The sequence below is a fragment of the Xenopus laevis genome, chromosome 1L, assembly GCF_017654675.1.
Source record: "Xenopus laevis strain J_2021 chromosome 1L, Xenopus_laevis_v10.1, whole genome shotgun sequence".
Classification (NCBI taxonomy): Eukaryota; Metazoa; Chordata; class Amphibia; order Anura; family Pipidae; genus Xenopus; species Xenopus laevis.
The window spans coordinates 42,753,158-42,773,250 of NC_054371.1; the positions used below are offsets into that span (position 1 = coordinate 42,753,158).

Sequence of the window (20,093 nt, forward strand, 5' to 3'; positions counted from 1 at the left end):
TGCTTGGGAGTTGGGACCCCACACACAAAGACAAGCCAGTCAGGTTAGCTTAGAATAACTGAATCAAATATATATGTAAATGCGAAAGTGATTTCACAATCAGTGTCCAATACTGAGCAGTACTTCCAATGAAAGTGCCTTCAAGGGATTGGGAGACGTGGCTCCTCTTGACTTCTCTTCTGCCTCGACATACTGCAACGATATTGGTTAGGATTGTTCACCCTAACCAATCGAAGGAAACATACTGTATTGATGTGCGCATGGCCGCAAATTTTTCTTTCCCGTCCACAGGCAGATTTGAATAAAGCCTTGCTTGGAAAAGCTATGCCCCTGCAAGGCTAAGCTAACCAACACCCAGGACAATGATATTATAAATGGAATTTTTTATCCAGTCATGTGGTCTAGGATATTTTACACGGAATTGGCACTCCATTTTCCTTCATGTTTTGGGGTATTATATATGTAACTGGCACTAGATCTATTATGTGTTCTAGAAGAATTATACACAACATTGAATTTATCCTACCATACCTCATAAATAAGATATATTACTACAATTATATCACTGGCCTGACAGACAGACTGGCTTTTCAAACCATCTACGGGCCGTCACACTGTATTTAAAGGGGAAGCTTTCTCTGTGTGCTGGGAAGACCTATGGTTTCCCAAACTAAACAGGTAACAAAATGTCTTTTATATGTTGAGGTGATTTAGACCTCAATCCCCAAGTCTGTTCTTCTATGTTTTCACTCTAAATCAAAGAAAATGATGCAAAAGTCACTGTGAAGCTCTAGAAGCTTGGTCGTAGCTCCCAATATAAAGCAAAGCCCACAGTGGGTGCTCATCAGAGTTACCAGGTTGGCGGTTTTCCAGCCGAATTGGGCTACTAATTTAAAGCCCAGATGGGTTTTGAAAGTACAAACTAGCCAAGGTACAGATTTGGGCTACTTTTTGGGCCTTTGGTTAGTTTGTTCTTCTTTCCCTAATGTTTATTTTTCTTGCCCTAATGTGCCAAGCACGCGTCTCCCTGTGCATGTTGGGTAATGTCATTTTTTAACAATTTGCAGACTGCCAAGTTTAATGTAAGACTACAATACCCAGCATGCAACGGGACTGACTTGTGCAGAAGTCGGGGGTTACCGGATTTTGTGCTCTGTATCCCAGTGTCCCATTCTCCAGTGACTTTCCTCAATTTCAGACAATTTTGGGGCAAAAATCTGCTGGTCACCAAAATATCTACAGGTGGAACTGTTTTACCAGCGAGCGGCCAGTTACAAGGGGCGGCAAAAAGCCGTAACTTTAAGAGCCAAACTTCCGGGTTTTAACCCGGAAATTCGGCTCCGCTAGTGCATAGAGCGCTATTGCACTCAATGCACTAGCGATACTGCCCCCTAAAACCCGCTCCGACGCTAATTTTTAAGCGCGGAGCGGGAGAGGAGGGGGGCGGCATCTGGGCTGCTGCCTCAGGCGGTAGCAGCCCCAGAATCGGCGCTGGGCCCCCCTCTGTAGTTACGGCCCTGGTGACGGGCGAATCTGTCCTGTTTTGCTTCATGGAAAAATTTGAAAAAGGTATATTTCCATATAAATTCATTTATTTTTTCACTGCACATATTGTGCTATTTTTGGGCTACTTTTGTGCCTCTTGGCTAGTTTTGGGTTGGTTTTGTAGCTGACTTTGGCTGGTTTTGAGAATTAGACTTGGCAACCCTCATGTTTTCCCTCTTAACATTTTGCAGCTGAGGTGACTGAGAGGCAGAGATAATGGATTAGACAGGGGACAGTAATAATAGTGGCAGCTCCAGTCCCACAGGCCTTTCCCTTTTCCCTCAGGATTTGTGCGAAGCAGCAGCAGCGGCGGAGTAAAAAGGTTTGGGCAGGAGACACCACAGAACTGGGTCGGAGCAGCTCGGTGACTGTTAATGTCCCATCGACTCCCATTTACACGCGCCTCGCAGGCATATGAGCACAAGGCAGGAAAAGAGAAGCGAGGTCACATGAGCATCAGTCCCAGCCCCCTCCCCGGCAGCCCGTGTCTCGCTCCATCTCCCAAGATGATGCTTCTGGGAGCTGCGCTTCTCCCTCACACTGGCTCGGCAGCAACATCCCTGGTCAATGTGCCCTGCCCGACCCCTCAGTAACTAGTCCTTGTCTCTCCGCCTCGCACAGGCTGCTGATATGGAGGGGGCACATGCCAGTCTGTGCGGCGGAGTGATGCAACATGGGCACAACGCTGTGAATTGCCTGTGACAGGGGAGCTCCACTATCAGGTAAGATTAATACGCGCACCCTATAGGCGCCCTCACATTGAGTTGCTATGGGTATTGGGTCAGGTTAAGGTTACCAGACTGGGGCACTGCCAATACATCACTAGCTGCTTCAAAACTGATCCCCATTCTGGTTTTTCACCTGATCTGGTATCCTATTTGGCAGTATAAAAGGCACTTGCTGGACTCACCCCCAGAAGCCTGACCTTCTACTGTACTATCTTTCTGTTCTGTCTTGTTTGCTTCACTCAATAGACCAGTTATCTTTCAACTCTTCCAGGGGCTGCTAAGAATAATACAGTTGCCTGCCCTGGGATAATTAGGGTTGCCACCTGAACATTTCGGTTTTTGTTTGGCTCGGAACTTTCTGCCTTATGAAACCCCGAACAATAATCTGGCCAATACTGTACATGAAAAGCATTTAAATACTAACATACCTTTATTATTACAAATACAAAAAAAAAGCAAATCGATTAAAAATACGATTGTTTTTTTCTAAATTAGCATTGCTATATTTCAGAGCTTTCTGGATAACTGATTTCTGTATGATAGATCACACACCTGTAATTAAAGGATTGGGCTTAATCATCAAGCAGAATATAGGGTTACCACCTGGACTGGCCATCAACACTTTAAAACATTGTATAGAAATCCAGCCAGTTGCATCTACAGTAAGTGATGCAATGACCTTGCCCTGATGTCATAACTCCACCAACATTATTGTGCCCACCTCTGATGTCATCATGCCTGTTCTTACATCACTACCTCACCCCCGATGTGATCTGCTCTGCCTAGGGATGCCACCTGGCTGGTATTTTACCAGCCTGGCCTGTAAAAATGATGGTTGATCCCAATGTTATCAATAGGGAAAAAAAGATTTATATATAGGAAGCCCTCCTATGTTTGGGTTTAGCCATCAGCAAAGGTGGCAACCCAAGGGATGATGTAGCACAACAGCTATGTTTCTTATGTACAGCAGTGATATATATATATATTATATATTTATATATATATATATATATATATATATATATATATATATATATATATATATATATATATATATATATATATATATATAATATATATATAGATTGCCTGATGCATATGCCCAAGATATATATTGTACCTGTATATTATATAGTAGGTAATGTAACACAGCCAGCAATACCACTGGCCTTTTAAGAGACTTTCCTACAATTGTATCAACTGCCTTACAGAAGTGAAATCCTTGAATTAGATTCCAGCGTCTACCCTTCCTTGGCTGGTGCCAACAAACATTTGCACCTGGCAATGCCCCAAATTTAGCTCTTCTACTGCAGGAACAAGTGCACCTTTGGTGCTATTTCAAAGATAATGGCTGGGGATGTAGGGTTGTGTGAGTTTAATTTATTGCTTTAAATAATACGTATGAAAAGTGTTGTCGGCACCTGGAACGAGGAGTAGGGCAGGGCTAAGTGTGTAAGTGTGTAGGGTTTGTTTTTTTTGCCAACAATACAATTTCATTACTGAGCTTATAATAATCAAAATTATGTTTCCATCTGATTTTATAAAGGATTCAGTCATTTCTCTGTTCCCAGTTAGATTAACTCAGCTAGGGTCCTTGTCTAAAGGTATTTTTAAACTCGCCTGATTTTTAGATATCACTCGGGCAACCCATTGGTAGATTCTCATACACAGGGGTGACCACCTTTGAGGTTGCTGCAGTTGCTAAGTGCTGCCTGTCTACATAAAAGGCAGGAAGGCACATATACAAACATAGGTTCTAAATAGCACAAGTGCAGTTGCTCATAGCAACCAATCAGCAATAAGTTTCTAACTGCTAATCAGTCATGATAAATCTAGCTCCTGCTCCCATTACCTGTCTCTTAAACTCTTACTAGCCATGGCAGCCAAAATATTTTTTTACTAGTTTTATAAGGTATCCTGTCCCTAAGCATAAAAGAATGTTAATTGTCAACTGAAGCGCCACGGCGATATGGAAGCATCAGTTTTATATCCCATATTTACTTGCTTTTTTTTTCTGGTACTTTTTCTGGTTCACCTTGTATGGTAGCTATGCCTAGATGATGCCAATGTTATTGATGTGGTGCATAGCTTTTTTCAATGAAGAAGGGGGCATGGGAGCCAGATTCTTCAGTGAAGTCTATTTTATTCTTCTGCTGTCCTTGCTGTTTTAAAGTGTAAGTGAACTAATAGAATCAAAAACAAACCTTTCGGAAAAACTATCCTTTAACCCCCTCTCTGTCTTATTCTATTTTTTCAGATGAATAAGTGCAGCCTGTTATACAGAATGTTGTAGCACAACACAGTTCATGTCAATTATATTATTAGACTTTGCAACTGTATGTGAAGGTCACAGATGATGCCAACCTATTGAGAGGCATGGCATTTATTGTACATTAACCAGAATGGATTACAGGCAGGAACGGAAAGTAGAATTTCCGTGCTCATTAAATGTTTTTCATATTGATGCTTTGGTTGTTAGGGAAATACAAACATGTCATCATGCTTGGGCGCTGCTGGCATCAGGGTGTCTCGCGTCACCATAAAGTGTCATGGCAGGATACTTCATCTTACATTTGTACGAGACACATCACACTGAAATTACATCCTTTTTATACAATGTCTTTCCAGATTAGCAGCGTAATATTAATCAAGTCAGTCAACCAACCATTCTTTAAAGCAGCTTTGGCACCACAATTACAGAGCTACTTCTATCATAACAATAGATTAGGGCCAAGGCTAGCACAGCTGTGAAGACTATATAATAGTACTGTGTAATTTTCTGTATAATTAAACTCATACAAATTAGGAATGTACTGATGTTCAGAAGATCCATTGTAAACCTTAAGAGTAATGGCACATGGGGTGTTTTATCTCCTTTGTGATTTAGTGTTCTCACATGCGAGCATTTCTGAGTGATATGAGCCTGATTTGTTTTTGCACCAGCAGGGTCAGCATGATTACCAGTATAGTCAACGGAATATAATTTTCTTGCATTTTGTCATCCATAGTTAAGTTGGGTTGAAGAAAGACCAAAGTCCAAGTCAAGTTCAACCCCTCCAAATGAAACCCAGCATCCATACACACACTCACACTGATCCCTCCATACACTCATATAAACTATATATACCAATATCTATACTAATTGTAGATTTTGGTATCACAATAGCCTTGGATATTTCACTTGTCCAAGAAATCATCCAAGCCACTTTTAAAGGCGTTATTAGAATCAGGCATCACAACATCATCTGGCAGTGCATTTTACAACCTCACTGTCCTCACTGTGAAGCACCACCCACACACATCCAGTCCAAGCAAAATTTTAGCAGGCAACAAAAAGTGTGTACCATTACCCTAGTCCAGGCCAGAGGTCATGACTAGTTCCAACCATCTACTTAGGTCACAAAATCATTGGTTCCAATCATCTACTGAGGTCATGACAGTCATTGGATTGTACAATCTATTGCAGTCATGAAAGTCTTTGGTTCCAACCATCTACTGAGGTCAGAACAATCATTGGTTCCAACCATTTACTGAGGTCATGACAGTCTTTGGTTCCAACCATTTACTGAGGTCATAGCAATCATTTGTCCCAGTCATTTACTTAGATCATGACAATCATTGATTCCAACCATCTACCAAGGTCAAAACAATCATTGATTCCAAAATCATTGGTTCCAACCATCTACTGAGGTCATGACAGTTATTGGTTCTAACCATCTACTGCAGTCATGAAAGTCCTACTGAGGTCATAACAATCATTGGTTCCAACCATTTACTGAGGTCATGACAGTCTTTGGTTCCAACCATTTACTGAGGTCATAGCAATCATTTGTCCCAGTCATTTACTTAGATCATGACAATCAGTGATTCCAACCATCTACCAAGGTCAAAACAATCATTGATTCCAAAATCATTGGTTCCAACCATCTACTGAGGTCATGACAGTTATTGGTTCTAACCATCTACTGCAGTCATGAAAGTCCTACTGAGGTCATAACAATCATTGGTTCCAACCATTTACTGAGGTTGTGACAGTCTTTGGTTCCAACCATTTACTGAGGTCATAGCAATCATTTGTCCCAGTCATTTACTTAGGTCATGACAATCATTGATTCCAACCATCTACTGAGGTCAAAACAATGACTGATTCCAATGACTGAGTCGTGACAGTCTTAAGCTTCAACCATCTACTGAGGTCATGATAATCATTTGTTCCAACATCATGACAATCTTTGGTTTCAACCAGAAGAGCAGACAAAAATAGTAGCTGACAGAACTTACAGCATATACTGGACAAATAATGTGCAATATTTACCCACAATTCAGAGTTTAGTTTATGAACCCATTGAGAATTATAGAACTATCATGGGTCATTTTGTCTTTTGTGTTTTATTATCTTTGTTATATTTTAGTCTTTCAATTTGAGCCCCTTTAAAAGGGGCCTGTTACCTTAAGAAATAATTCCAATTCCTATTTTATTATGTTAGTCAAGCAACACTATAAAATATATTTAAAAAATCAAATGGAAATTCAGAACGTACGATTGAGGCTCCAAAAACTCGACTTTGTTGAATTGTCGTTACAAAAGCTCAACAACGGCCCACGTTCAATTCAGTGAGAAAAAGTTATCTCCTGGTTTATCACGTGGAAACTCATGGATGAGATTCAAATCAAGGAGAAAAAAATTGTCTACAAATTCAGTTCCAGTTTTTTTCCATAAACTTCAATAGAGTTTTCATGTGAAAAACAGTGAGATAAGTATTTCTGAATTGAATTGCATTTCAAATTGAATCTCGTTCATGAGTTTTTAATTCAGTGAGAAAAAGTCTTAGCCCTTTATCGGATAATCCAGAGCAGATCATGATGTCAAAAAACAACTTCAGGAACATCTGCCATTGACTTTTATATGACCTCGACAGCTTTGAGATGGAGGATTTTTTAGGATTTTTAGCAGCTTTGGGGTATAATAAATTGAAAAAATTCAAGTTTTCCCTTATAAATCATGACCAGATATATCTGAGGTTTAATAAATGGGCTCCTATGTTTTTTGAGGTTATTTACTAAATGCTCTGGCTGAGAAAACAACATTTTGGAGCACCGGTTTTCGCCATGTGGCTGACAATTCTTACTAGCCTTTTCTCTTATAGTACAAGTTCATCCAGGGACTAGTCCATTTTGGAGTCGGGAAGGAATTTTTTCCCCGTCTGAGGCAAATTGGAGAGGCTTCAAATGGGGTTTTTGCCTTCCTCTGCATTAACTGGCAGTTAGGCAGGTTAAAAAAAAATCAAAAGGTTGAACTTGATGGGCGTGTGTCTTTTTTCAACCTAACTTACTATGTTACTATGTTATGTTACCATTTCTACTGACTGTCCTAATAAAAAAACAGACAGGTGGCAACCTGAATGAAGGGCAAGACAGGAGTTGTCCATTTGGTTGCCTGTATACTGCCTCTCACGTATACAGTGCTGCATTTCTGTATTTATGGGAAAAGCACAATAACTTGCCATATTTATAATGGTTGGTAAAAAAAGATACCAGCAGGCACACCAAATATCACCACTTGGTATATACCACCACCAGTACATTGTGGGTGCCATCATTTTTAAATATAGAATTTGATACTCTATTGTCAGTTTCTCATTAAATAATACACACCTTTATAAATATTCCAGTTAGCTCTTTACAATGGATTATTTTTGCTTTGAGTCGTATAACCAATACCCTAACTACACTGTGCATTAAAAAATACTTTTCTTTAAAGCAACATCTATTATTTGCTTTACTGAATGGACAAATGTGAGAATATTGTGTTCCGGGGCTCTGTAACAAAGTAAGTCGGGCACTGTAGGAGGAAATAGAATCCTTTGAATTTTGCTTGGCTGCAATAAACAATGACAGCGGGAAAGCAATGTTCAACTTGAATGCTGTATAAAGCACCAGGGAATTAAGCACCAGCCCTGAACTGAAAACAAATCCATAATAAAACAATGAAAAACTCTGCTTTGCTCCTTGAACAGCAGTTCATATACTTAATCCTGGGCAGGAAATCAAGAAAACCACAAAAATCAGGTAATAATGTAAACTGAAAATATTTATTTTTTAAAGAATCTTAATCGTTATCCTTATATGTTACTGCATATAGTACAGAACACCGTTCAGGCACATTGAGTCCCAGCTCATAGTTATTTCAGTCTGCATTTGTTCCCTGGGGCAAGGGCAGCTTAGGCAAATTTGTCACGGCTGCGAGGATTCTAACCAAAACAGAAGTTGCAAGGGAGGATTACTTTGGAAACTACAATATATGTAAATGTGTCCTAAAAATGTAAAAATGTGGAACACATCAGTTGATGAAGGCAGTTAAAATAAGTAGAGTAAAGTAGAAAGGAGGTAGTTAACATGCGCGGCAGTGAGAGAAATATATAGAATATCATACAATAAAAAGGACAGAAGAAAGAAATGACACTGTGGCAAAGGAAATGTGTTCTACATTATATTAAGAGTAGAGTAAATATGTGGGCTATATTACAATGGGAGAGTGAGGGGGGATCAGTTGTTGGGAGGATGTTTAAGTTAACCTTTAGTATGTTATAGAATGGCTAATTCCAAGCAACTTTTCAGTTGGCCTTCATGTATGTTATAGTTTTTGAATGATTTGCCTTTTTCGCCTGACTCTTTCCAGGTTTCAAACAGGGGTCACTGACCCCCATTTAAAAAAACTAATTCTCTGTTATTGCTACTTTTTATTATTCATCTTTCTATTCAGAACCTCTCCAATTCATATTCCAGTCTCTAATTCAAGTCATTTGGACCCTAGCAACCAGATTTCTCAACATACTGAATAAAAAGCTAAGTAACTCAAAAACCACTAATAATAAAAAATGAAAACCAACTGCAAATTGGTTTAGAATATCACACTCTCTATCATATTGCATACCATAACATAGGAGATATCAATACAAAGCAAATCTGTTTCTGTTGGATTCTTACTAGTACATTAGTATTATTATTTGATGAAGCCCCTGTTTCTCTTGGCATATCCAGTGGTATACTGTATTAAGGTAAGTCAGCTCAATTTCAAGTTAAATGTGATGTTTTTCATAATTTTTGCCTCAGGGAACCAACCAGTCAGATCAGAGCAAATTGCCTGTCCATAGGGGTAGTCAGTTTGTACTAATATCTGATCAATAATCACGTCAGCAAATGGTTGGGCATCCCTAAATTTGGGGAGTGCACGGCCACCATAAATTGATGGTGTTTTCTTTCTACATGCCACAGTTCTGTTTCAGTCCACTTTTATATTGTAAGCTCTGCTGAGCAGGGCCATCTTTACCTCTTTTATTCTTTATTCATTCAGGGTAGGGATGCACCAAATCTACTATTTGGCATTCGGCTGAATCCCCAAAGATACTGAACCGAATCCCAATTTGCATATGCAATTTAGGATCTGGAAAGGAAAAAGTAGAATTTTTTTTTTTACTCCCTTGTTTTGTGACGAAACGTCACGTGATTTCCCTTACCACCCCTAATTTACCTATATGAATTCACCCAATCCTGCTGAAAAAGGCCAAATCCTGAACTGAATCCTGGATTCGGTGCATCCCTTGTTTATGGTTACCAGATCATTTGAAAATTCAGGGTCATGTCTAATACAGTAAATGTTGACCAGGGCATTGATTGCATTTCAGTTAAATAGCTATCAGGGCAGCCCTTCTAGCTTGATTTTCTAGACATGCCCCTAAATTTTCAAGAGGTCTGGTAATCCTATATCAGTTTTATATTTTGTTGTATATAGTTATATATAGTATATAGTTGTGTATAGTTGTTATATGTACTGTATGTATTTTTGAATGTCATCTATACATTTGATGTAAATACCTTCTATTATATGGCATATTGAATATATTGGTGCTTTGTAAATATGTTACTAATAATAATAAACTACAGTTTACCAGGTTTTTCAATTATTATCATTAAGCATTTGAGCAAGTGTGTGCTTTACAGAGGATGAGTAACAGACTATAACCATTTTCTTTAATTTTGATTGCAGGATATTTATAAATCCTGTAAGTTTTTATTTTGAGCCTTTCACACAATCAGGGCACTCAGCCTTTAAGTCCATTTCTGCATATATTATACACAGTGGTTAGAATTCAACAGCATGGTAGTCACATAAATGACTGATTATAGATAGATGATAGAGAGAGAGAGAGAGAGAGATAGAAAAATCATGTTATCATCTTTCAGTCTTCAAAGGTCTTTTCTATTTCAGAGTTTAGTAGCCATGGCTACAGCTGTAGGACAATAACTGCTGTTTATCAGGGTTAAAGGCTTATAAGGTATAGATAAGTGATGTGCGGGCCAGGCCAAAGCCTGCGATTTGGGCGGGTTCAGGGCAACTTGCGCACACTGTCTCTGGGCTGTGGGTGGGTACGGGCTGAAATTTAGCCTATGCATATTCCTCCTTCAACCTTTTACTGCCCCACTTCCGTTTCTGTGCGCATACTTTTATATGCTTTCGCCGGCCGTGCCCTGCCCCCTTCTATTATGTCAAAGGGGGGCAGTCGAAGGTATATCGATAAAGGTGCACACCGGGTTAGGGTAAGGTATGGGTGCTACTATTCCAAAATTGCAAAAATGTAGAGTAAAATGTGTATTAGATACATTTCCTCGTGTTGTTTCCAATACACCAGTTCACACAACAATTGTTACATTGTTGCTAAAACTTGACCTTTAATTTGTGTTACTCTAAAACACGTTGCCCATTATCACCTGGACACGCTGCTCTATAAATACAAGGCAGTGCAGGACCTTGTCCTTAAAAATACATATAATTAAAAAAACGCACAAGGTGGAATGGTGGATTCAAAATAGAAAATATTGTACTGTTATTCAAGTACCAAAATATTTGACAAAGTATTTGAGTATTTAACAAAAAGTACCCAAAACCTTCCTTCCAAAGTTCCCACACGTGCAAATACCTGTCTATCTACGCGAAGAGCAAGTGGGAGCTACTCTCGCCACCGTCCACCTATGCCGCTCTGCGGGTGTTGCTGGGCTGGGTTAGAGTCAGGCGTGGGTCCAGATTTGGCCAGTTGGCAAGTGTGTATATTCAGCATTTTCACAGTTTATTGCGTTGTTTTAATCAGGCAACAATGTATTTACAATGTATGTAAATAAGGAATCAGGATATAATGGAGTCGTAACCCAGTTCTGTTGCTTTACAGAATGGAACATGAAGCGACCCAACTTGAAAAGCAACATGTTCATAGTGTGTATGAAAGCACAGCCCCTTACTTCAATGAAGTGCAAAGTAAAGCCTGGCCAAAGGTGCGCCAGTTTCTTCTGGAACAAGAGCCTGGCAGTCTCATTGTGGACATAGGTAAAATATTCATAGGAGGTGATGGTGTAAAAACAATGTATTTGTATACTGATTGCTTAGTGATATACAGTAGAACCCCCATATTACATCCCCTGATTTTAAGTTTTCCCTCATTTTACACCATTTTTTTCTGGTCCCCTGAAAAATGATAAATGGGGGTTCTACTGTATTTATAACAATTTGTTTTTAGAATTTCAAAATGTATTTTCTTTTATGGGTGGTAGTGTTCTAATCTTGAATTGTGAACTTGTGGCCAGGATCACACCAAACATCAATTACAAATCGAGGCCTGTCCAAACACTTTAATGCTATGCAGCTTATTCTTAAAAATCAAAAGAAAGGTTGAAGCACTAAGTTGTAAGGAATGTATGGAAGCACGTTTACTGCAAGTCTTTGTAATTCATTATGAAGAGGGATTGGTTGACAGTAGAGGGGCTTTTTACAATGAGAGAAGTGTGCATACTGAGTGTGTTTATGTTGTTTGACTGTATTACATTGAAGTCTACTTTGTCTCTTAGGCCCAAGTCACACTAGCATTCAATAGTGAAAAAATACTGGGCTACAATTATCAACATTGGTAGAAAAGAAAACAAACATATTGGTCTCTAGCCAGTGCTGATGTTAGTAAATAGGAACCAAATTGCATATAAAACATTCAATTAATTATGTTCTGCCTTTTATAAACCAAACATATAATTTAGATTTTGGAGAACATTATATCAGAGAACACATGTTTTGTCTAGGACTTAGCCAAAGGAAAGAGCAGGAAATATTCCTGGACAGGCCAGCACTCTATACTAATCAGTTTTCGAAGGGGTCACTGACTGTTATCAATGGGGAAGCCTCAGGATAACCTAAGCAAAAAAAAAATTGAAGCCCATTGAAAGCATGCCTCTCTAGGAAGTTCAACTAAATAAAGATTTTTTTCCTCTGGAGCTGATCTCTCTGTTCAGTAAATAAGGAACAAAGGGTATGCCTCATAATCATGTTATATTTTCAGATGGATGCAGATTGTTTTGGATCAGTTTAATGCTATGAGCATCTTATTTGTAATCATCACGATTTATGAGCTAGACAGCAGTAGTCATGACCTCTCAAGCACTGATATAAAACAGCTCAAGGCTTGCAATAAGCAAGGGTGACTATTAGACAAATTAGTCAGATTTTTATTTACTGTATCCATGTGGCAATGCATATATATGCCCTATTATAATTAAATAGGAATATATAATTTTATTACAAAAATCATTTAAAAAATGTTTTGATACCCTGTTAATTTCTCAAAAATTCCATAATCCGGAAAGCATAATGTTTTGACTCCCTTGTGAAAATCTTATCTTTTATTGGATTATATTTGCACAGATATGGGAAACCCATTATCTAGAAAGCTCTAAATATGGGAAGGCCTTCTCCCAAAGAGCCCATAATTCTACATTTTAAAAATGATAACTATTTTCTTTTACTTTCTTATTTTTTTTTATAATAAAGCAATGTCTTGTACTTGATGGTAACTGAAGTGTATGAACCCATATTGTCAAAGCCATCCTATTGGGTTTATTTAATGTTTAACTCATTTTTTAAATATGGAGATTCTAATTAAGGAAAGACCCTTTTTCCGAAAACCCCCAGATCCCAAGCCTTCCAGATAATTCATTCCATACCTATATTTGAGGTTGTTTAGATTTAAAAGCAAAGATGGCAATATTAGGTAGGAAATATAAGGTATTAAGTTAAAAAAAACACCTTTTGCTCAGTTTGGAGTCCATATACGTCATAGATGCTGTTAAAACATCTTACTTGACTCCAGTTAATCCTTTCTTACAGCAAAACTAAAGCAGAAAACGAACATTTTGCATCACTAAAAAACACTTACAGCTGCTGTACATCGGCCCTATAACGTTAAAGAAATAGCCATGTGTTTAACAATAATACAGTCTATGGATTTTAACCACATTCTAAGTGAACCAGTGGGGTTAAGCAACAACCTTGAGTTATTACAACACTCCACCCAATGGTGACATTGCCTAATATACATAGGCAGATATCAAGTATCTCCATTGGTGCCACAATCAATAGTTCTACAGACTTTACATTTTCCGTATTTATCCATAAAAGAAAAAACATACAGGGTCTGCTTACAGGCTAATAGAGTGAATCAGCATTTTAGATTATAATAAATAACATGTCTACATGCTGTTTGCTGCACTTGCTCAAGAGCAGACAGAAAAGCCAGAGAATTAAGGGATTTACGGGGGAATGTAATAAAAATCGCTAACGGAAAAACTATTCGCAATGCGAAAAGTTATGCCTTTGCGCGAACAAATTTTGCTTTGTGCGAATTTAATATAGCTTTTGCGAGCCCGGAAACTGTTTAGCGACCACTTCCGACAGTGAAAGACCGTTTGCGAATTTTATAGTTTGCGCCAATGCGCAGTCAATGTAATAAAACTTCTTACTGAAAAAGTCGTTATGTTTGCTCCAAAAGATTACGACACCTTCAAGCACTTCTTATGAGTGCGCAATTAAAATTCGCAATGCGCAATTAAAATTCGCAATGCAATAACAGTTTAAGGAACAATATTACATTGCAAGATGTGGATTTTTAGTCCTATTGGTGCGAATTGTTTGCTCTTTGCGACTTTTATTACATTCCCCTGATATTCTCTAAAATGAACTTTTGTAAGGTAACTTTACTATAATTTGGTAGATTGGCAGACACCTTATGTTGACTCTTAACCTTGTCTATGATGGTGGATACCTTGCATTGACCCTAAACAACATTAACAGCTCAATCAAGAATATCTTGTATTCTTATACAATCCATTTTGAAATATACCCAACTGAATTCAAATAGAAAGAGCTAAATTGAGTTTGACACAGCTGTATGGATTCAAGACACGTGATCTTATGAAGTCAGTGTTACTAAACTGTGAAAATTTTTGAAGTTTGATGTTATACAGTATGTGTAATTTTGCATTAAACATTGTTGCAATATTATATATATATATATATATATATATATATATATATATATATATATATATATATATATATATATTCCAGTAAAAAATTAAGTTCATGTTTCAGGATTGTTGAGATTGGTAAATGAGGGTAGAATTATAAATAGCAGTGAAGCCCGGTGAATGATACCGGCAGCCCAAAGGGGAATTAATCTTTAGCAGCACTAATCCCACATTTGGTTAGACATTTTAAATCTCTTTGGGGTGGAGCAGACAGATGTATCGTATTAATAATGCATCAGTAGATACTGCAGTTAACAACCTAATGTTGACTTAAATGTGCTGAAAGAATATATGCAATTGAAACAGCTAAAACTGATTAAACTTTTTTTTAATCTATTAGGATGTGGTACTGGGAAATATCTGAGTGTTAACAGTGAAATATACAATCTGGGATGTGATTACTGCAAGCCACTAGTGGAAATTGCCAAGAATAACAAACATGAAGTTATGGTATGTGACAATCTGAATCTGCCATTCAGAGACCAGTGCTTCGACACAGTCATTTCCATTGGTGGTAAGAATTTTAATTCTGTCCCTACGGGGTATAATACATGGTTTCTAGAATCAATAATATGATTGTACTACAGAGTAGTCTGTTAGTACATATGTTCTTTTTCAACGGATATATATTTGTAAAGGCCTAGAGGCTTTATGACAGTTTACTGTATTTAGTCTTTTGTTACACACACACAGCTTGTTCTTTGCATCCACATTTGAAAGAATGGCCTTGACTTCATTTATTCATACATTTATAGGGGAAAAACCCTAGTTTTTCATTTCATGCTATAAGTGGGCTAATCATCATTCGAATAATTTCTGTGCTTATTATTTTCCTAGTGATTCATCATTTCTCCACTAAGCAAAGAAGAATCCAAGCAATAAAGGAAATGGCTAGGACATTAGTTCCAGGAGGTCGGATTATGCTGTACGTTTGGGCAATGGAACAAAAGAGTCGTCGCTTTGAAAAGCAAGATGTATTTGTGCCCTGGAACAAAGCATTGCTGCCTCGACGTCCTTCTGAAACCAACCAGCCTGAAAATAAAATGAATATTAACCATAATGATAAGCTACTGGACACAACACCAAAACAAATAGTAGGGCTGGAAAGGACTGAAATGATTAATATAGGGAATTGTAAGCAATCACACAAAACGGGCAACTGCATATCCACAGAATCCTGCTGTATTACTTTTCCAAATGATGAAAGCAGACTTTACAGTTCCATAGGTCGATCACTCCGTTCATGGTTTTTCTCTCGATCGCTCGATGAATCTGCCTTGAGAAGGCATCTTGACAAGATGAAGTGTCTCAGCCAAGTCGGTGGATGGGTGAACAGCCCTGTATCTGTCCAGCCTTCTCGGCACTGCAGCGTCGATCTTGGGCATGAAAGGTTATTTATGAAGAAACATAGCTTTGATGATGATGTATTTATTCAAAATAAACCACAAAATAATACTCAGTGGATCATAGCTTTAAATGCTGGACAAAATGAAAATGGGAAGTTCTGTGAACTTGATCCTAGAGACCCAAAGCAAGTTCCCAAACAGGTAGAAGAAACGTACAGTAACTATATTGGCAGCAATGAAGATAGACAGCCTACACATTGTAAATTATTAAAACGAACATCAACAACAGAATCAAATGATTCCATTTTGGATGAAACTATATCGGTTGGGGAAGAGGAGAATGATCAAAGTGATTCCAAAGCATTCATGAGATACTACCATGTGTTCCGGGAGGGGGAGCTTAGCAGTCTGCTGGAAACAGATGTACCAGAACTTCAAATTGCAAGCTCCTGCTTTGACCATGGCAACTGGTGCATTGTTGCAGAGAAGAAAAATATTAGCAATCATGATGTTCAGATTTAGGAAAGTTGTATTAGAGATGCAATTAAACTGTAGCTTTTTGTCTTATCACACAAAATGGGGTAGTTATTTCAAATACAATTTACATGCTTAAAGTGTCTCACAAAAATAAAGGCTACTAGATTAATTGATAGAGTGATAGTAATGCTTAAAATCAGGTTTCTAAGTTAAAGGAGAAAGAAAGTCACAATCATTTGGGGGTGCCAAAAGGTAGGCACCCCCAAGTGATTGTAATCACTCACCTGATACCCGGAGCCAGTGCTACAGTTAGCAGAAATCTGTCAGTATTTAGAATTTGGAGGATGTAGATTTACATTGAACCTTTGTTAAAATGGAAAGTTCTTTGCAGTAGGTATATTACACAAGTTAAAAAAATGGAAAATGCATTAGTTGACCTGTAATACATAAAAGGCTTGGGTTATTATGCAAACTCCAAGTGTATCAGCACTGAATAAAAAATCATAATGGCGAATGGTGCTCAAAATAATGCTGCTTTAGGAAACATAAGATGCAGTCCCTAGCTTCTGTGACCCCTAATTAACATAAACTGTATGTCTGGTTAAAGAGCCAATGTTAAGAGTGCCTATTAACATATATTTCAATGACCCAAAATATAAAGCGCAATTATCCTTACTGCAAAATCAGTTCACCAACATAAACACCTTTCATGATCTTTTACCAGTACTAAAAATGATCAAACCATTATAGGCCAGGGTGGATTTCCACTTCCTTTATCTCTCAAAGAACTGGATGCTTTTGTTGAAGAATAGGTCAGTATCTCATTATAAAAAGATTAAAACATGTTCTGTAAGAAAAGAGTAGCCTGGCTCTTTATTAGTTAATAAATGTCTACTGTATATTAATTTTACATTGAGAACTTCTCAGTGTATTTGTGCATGTTGTTTTAGCAACAATGTAGTTTTTTTTTACCCAGCCTTAACTTGTTTCACAATTTGTGCAATGAAACAGTACAATTGTGGAGTTGTTGCAATGCAAATTGTGCCAGATTCAAAACTTGTGGCTGCTTTGCATACAATTCAATTGACTCAAGTAGAAGCAACAACATGCATAATAAACCCTGGTATTACCTCCTGCTCAAATTTTACATCAGATATTAATCGAGTAGGCCCATTGGTGGTTCCTGTACACCAATATTTATTTTATTCACCTTCATTCTGGCACTCTTGCTCCTTGTGATGGGCATAGTGATGTCTACATCTACAGAATGCAGTTCTACTTTCTAATAGACTAGTTTGGTCACGGATGGCTTATATATCGATGTTTAGCCATTCAACCCTGGATTAGTGTGCAATAACTCTACAGCAATAATTGTTATTAGGTAATAAAAATGTCCTAAAGGTTTAGAATAAATTCTCAGCTTTGGAAAGTTGTCTCAGTGACTTCTTTGAGCCTTATGGTTCATGCCAGTTTCAGTTTATGTATGTTTTTTGATGACTTTGTTCATGTCTCTGTTACATAGTTTACCCTCTTAATAGTTAATTTTTATACTAAAGGATTCCTTATTTTCAGGTACATATCAATGTAAGGTCTATTCAGCTTCATGTACGTGTGTACATGTACAGGACTTTGTAACTGACACAGGTAGATTTATCAAAGGTTGAGTTGGGTTTTCCCAAACAATTAAGAGTTTTTCTAGGGTAGTTTCAGTAAAAACTCGAATATTTTGGGTTAAAAATTTTTTTTTATTTTTCGAGATTTACAGTATTATGCCCAAAGTTGGAAATAGCTTGAATCTTAAAATACTCTAGTTAAAACCTGTCAAGGTCATGTAGAAGTCAATGGCAGATGTCCCTTGAACCTTTTGAAGATATTTGTAGCCTTCATGATATTTGGTTTTTTTCAGTGTTATTCGCTCAAAAACGCAATAAATTCAAGCTTTTTATGCAGATAACTCGATCAATTAGAGTATTCCAGTTTATTACCCTGATTGCACTGATTTTAGTTTTTTAAATTCGAGTTTTTTCATAAATAAGCAAACATTCAAATTGTGAGTTTATTTGAGGTAGAAAACAACTCACAAACTCGACCTTTAACAAATAACCCCCTTAGTTCTAGGAAGGGGGCTGCCACCAGTAGATATTACTCATTGATGTTCTGTAGATGGAATCAATATCCGGAGGACACACCTTATGTTCAATTCAATATGTCAAATGAATGTCAAGGCAGAAAGCAGTACAGAACTGCCTTCTCTACCAATACTGACAAATTAGATAAATGAGAAAGCTCCATGCCTAATGTAAAGCAGAAGGGAGATAGAAGAATGCAATACAAGACAGGTATGCAATGAATAATCTAAGGGCTAAATGCATTACAGAAACATAAATCATAGCCTCGCAGATCGATTGAAAGGGAAATTATTTTATTTAAATCTATAACTGGTTCAATAGAGATGTTACATTTTCTGGCCCAGTAATGGTAGTTTTTTTAGGCAATGTAGAGAACAGTAACATCGTTCAGGAGTGAATAGCAATAACCAATAACAGAAGGGAAAGTTGAAGGTTTAGGAACCGTTTCTTTCTCTTTATGGATAGCTTCCGCTTTGAGCAAAGCATGCATGAAGCAAGATCACATAATAAACTGCATTCCATGTGGCCTATTGGGGTACCAGACATTCATTTCACTTTTAAAGGTCCAATGATTCGCTTAAGGATTGGAAATGATTATTTCTATGTCCCTTCTTGTCAAGCATAGGGACTCAAGAGTCCCTCAACCAAGGTCTTCAGGATGTATTTTGTAGCAGTTATTTATTATCAGTATAACCCGTACATTCATATAATCATAAAAAAAACTTTGTACTGTAAGCAACACTTGAAATTCATATGACTGGCTAATTTAAGGTTACTCTGATTTGAATGCAGAATTAAAGGGTATGACCAGCAATAATTAAACTACCATAGGCTTTATGTTGCAGGTTTTACCACTATGCACTGTCTGCTTATTCTGTGCTTTGTACACGACTGCTTATCTTACATTATAGAATGTTTTATGAGTATAATGACCTTGCTGTTTAATATATACATACAGTACATGCTGTAATTTGCTTTCATAAGGTTAGAATATCAATAAAAATGATTGGTAAAATAATACAGTTATATCAGGGCTCAAATACTAGTTTTAAGGGTGCAAGGGCTGGAGTCAAAGGGTATATCTTGCAGGAGCCGTATAGCACAGGTAGCATCCAGAACCCTTCTCAATTACAGGACTCCCGCTTGCTAGTATTGTTATGAAATTTTTATAATACATGTTTCTGTACTATTTGTTTGGAACTGCTTTCAGCAAGTATATATAGGTAATGGGCAACTGGAGGAAAAACAAGAATGTGCCAGCGCATAATACTTCTCTAAATATAGAAGGATTTTGCTTTAAAAAGTAGTAGTTTAGGTTGATTTATTATAAATTTCTTTAAAAACATTACTAGCCCGGCCGCTTCTGTTTCACTTCCTGCTGCCTCCTCTCCCAGGTTGTGCAGGCAACTAGGCCAAGCTGATAGGGAACTGAAGTCTGTATTTGCTTGTATGAATCCAGCGCTGTG

The 20,093-nt window shown here is 37.6% G+C and overlaps 1 protein-coding gene across 1 annotated transcript; it reads left to right on the forward strand.

Moving 5' to 3' along the window:
• The first annotated feature begins 1,648 nt into the window (after positions 1 to 1,648).
• Positions 1,649 to 16,667, forward strand: kiaa1456l.L (kiaa1456 like L homeolog). The gene is made up of 4 exons (XM_018230138.2): positions 1,649 to 2,267; positions 11,498 to 11,652; positions 15,016 to 15,189; positions 15,513 to 16,667. The coding sequence occupies exons 2-4, from the start codon at positions 11,499 to 11,501 to the stop codon at positions 16,541 to 16,543; spliced, it is 1,359 nt and encodes a 452-aa protein (XP_018085627.1). The 5' UTR covers positions 1,649 to 2,267; position 11,498; the 3' UTR covers positions 16,544 to 16,667.
• Positions 16,668 to 20,093: the final 3,426 nt, after the last annotated feature.